The 2,365-nt window shown below is 42.4% G+C and overlaps 1 protein-coding gene across 1 annotated transcript in view; it reads right to left on the bottom strand.

Annotated features, from left to right (window-relative positions):
• Positions 1-1,018, bottom strand: part of LOC101565516 (F-box only protein 5-like) — a 41,915-nt gene extending 40,897 nt beyond the window's left edge. The window contains 2 exon segments of the mRNA XM_012515789.2: positions 3-332; positions 335-1,018. Of these exon segments, the coding sequence (XP_012371243.2) occupies positions 3-332; positions 335-964 (960 nt within the window). The 5' untranslated portion in view covers positions 965-1,018.
• Positions 1,019-2,365: the final 1,347 nt, after the last annotated feature.

The raw sequence follows: 2,365 nt of genomic DNA, 5'->3' as shown, positions 1-2,365 counted from the left end.
ACCTCAGAGAATTCACTGTGTCGACTATAAGCAGAACTTTTCCGGTCATCCTGCTTGGATAACTTGGCTTGAGCATCTTTCTTGGGAAGCGGCTGCGATGCTGATTTCTGAACAGAAGCTAACGCAGTTCTGATCGTAACATACTCTCTGGTTGAAGCATGTGGTGAAAACTTAATGCTCTTTTCAGTAACTCTTTCCATTGCTTTTTTGTACAAGTGGGATGCCCCTTTATCATTTTCTAGAATCTTCTTCCAAGTAGTGCTCACTTTAGACACATTGATTAAGTCCATGTCACTAAGCTGTGCCAAAATATTTGCTAAGAGATGTTTGCTAAGATGAGTTCCCTTCGAAAGAGTTCACTGAGAATATCTACAAATTCCAGGCCCATTTTCCTGCCAATTATATTCTGTAGTCTAAAATTTCCACTGGATATAATTTCCTTCAGTATCTCTCGATCTAGTTTAGGATTTCGCTTAGCATTCTTTTTTAATGTTGAGCAAACCACTTTTTCAAAATGAAGAACTGGTAATAAATTCTTGTTGGGATAGGTGTCTGGGCTTGGTGTCTCTAGCTGGTAGGGCTGTGGACTGCTTCTGAAATTTTCTTCCAGAGTGAGGCTGTCCTGTTCATGTTCACTGAGGCCACTTTGTTGAGTAAATGAGGAATAGCCACTGTCTTCATAAAGCCTACTAGTCTCTAGTTCTTCTATTTCATCTGAACTAGTAAGTGTTTGCTCAACACGTTGATTTTCCTTGTTATGCAAGGGCTTGCTTTTTGTTTCAAATTCTGCAATCTGAGGGCTCACGATTGGTGACCTAAGATATGGTAATTTTTCATAGCCTTTAATGCAGTTTTTACAACCTTCCAAATAGGCGAGACTGTAGAAACCTTGTCTTTCACTGTCATCAGGTTTTACCAGCTTAATTTCAGGATGAACATGGTTACAATTAACTTCACACTTCATTTTGACATAAAGAGTGGCTCTTTCTTCTTTATAGCTGTCGGAGGGGCGAGGATGCCCGGCGGCTGTCACTGGGCTGAAGCTGCAGAAGCAGGAAGGTGACCGTGCGACACAGCTGCAGGGGCGCCGGGTCATGCCAGTGGACTTGTGTTCCGCCTCATGTAAAGGAATAACGCGGTACCTGCGGCGAGGCGGCCAGCCCGCTCCACAGACCTGCCCCTAGTAATCAGTCTTGAAAGTGTCTCATTGCTATTTGTTTCTCAATAAAATTATTCTTTAAAAAAGCATTTTATTGCAATATTTTTGTAAAATCAAAAGTAGTGTTAAATCTGGGCTTTATTTGTTTGGCTTTTTGAGACAGGGTAGTTCAGGCTGGTCTTGAACTCACTAGGTAGCCCAAGCTGACCTTGAACTTGTAGCTTCGTTCCTGCCTCAGTCTCCTGAACGCTGAGATTATGGGTGTGTGCCACCATCCCCAGCCTGTTTTTATTTAAAATCATTGTTTAGGGTTGGGCATAGTAGTGCATGCCTCTAATTCCAGCTGCTTGGGAGGCTGAGGCAAGAGGATTCCAAGTTTGAGGGCTGTCTTGGAAATGTTGGAAGAACCTGTCTCAAAACATGAGAAAAGATAGGGATGTAGCTCAGTGGTAGAGCACTTGCCTACCAGTGCTCTGGTAGGCATCCAGAAGGCTCGAGGTTTGATCCCCAAGACCATACATAACCAAAACAAACCAAAGAAAGCCAAAATAAAATAATTGCTGAAGACTTTTAAAAGAAATCTCACCCATGGTGCTATTTCAGCCCAGCAACCATTTACCTTCCATGCTGTCGCTGTCACTCTGCAATGATCTAATGCTAAGTTTAGAATCAAATTTTCCTGATTGCCCAAGAGTTCTCAGCGGAGTTGTTCTAATGAGGGTTTGCAGTGCATGTTCCTCTTAGTGCTGCCACTCCTATGCATCTTTTCATCTAAAACTTCCTTGCTCTCTCTGGCTACTGACTTCTCGCAAGAAAGTCATCCTCAATGCCCTGGACTCTGAATGTCCCCTCTGCTTCTTGCGATGTTGGTCTAGCTTGCTTGCTTGCTTGCTTGATTGATTGATTTTTGTGTCCAGCTCAGTCTACCTTGGGGGCAGGGCTGGCACGGCATGAGCCACTGCGGATCAAACTGATGTCTCTGTGCTTGGCTAAGCTTGCCTAAGCAGGCACGCTAATCTGCTGACCTATCTCACTGGTCTTCATTTTGTTTTCTTTTTTTTTTAAATTTTTTTAAAAATTTTATTTATTTATTTTTTCCTCATTTTCTTTATGGACTTCCTGTTTTCATTATTTTCTCATTCTCTTTTCTTTTTCCTGCTTCTGTGGATTCATTTAACTCCTGCTTTTCTAGTTTCCTAAGGTGGG

Source organism: Octodon degus, unplaced genomic scaffold (assembly GCF_000260255.1).
Source record: "Octodon degus isolate 3935 unplaced genomic scaffold, OctDeg1.0 scaffold00079, whole genome shotgun sequence".
Taxonomy (NCBI): Eukaryota; Metazoa; Chordata; class Mammalia; order Rodentia; family Octodontidae; genus Octodon; species Octodon degus.
This window is presented reverse-complemented; position numbering and strand designations above follow the sequence as displayed.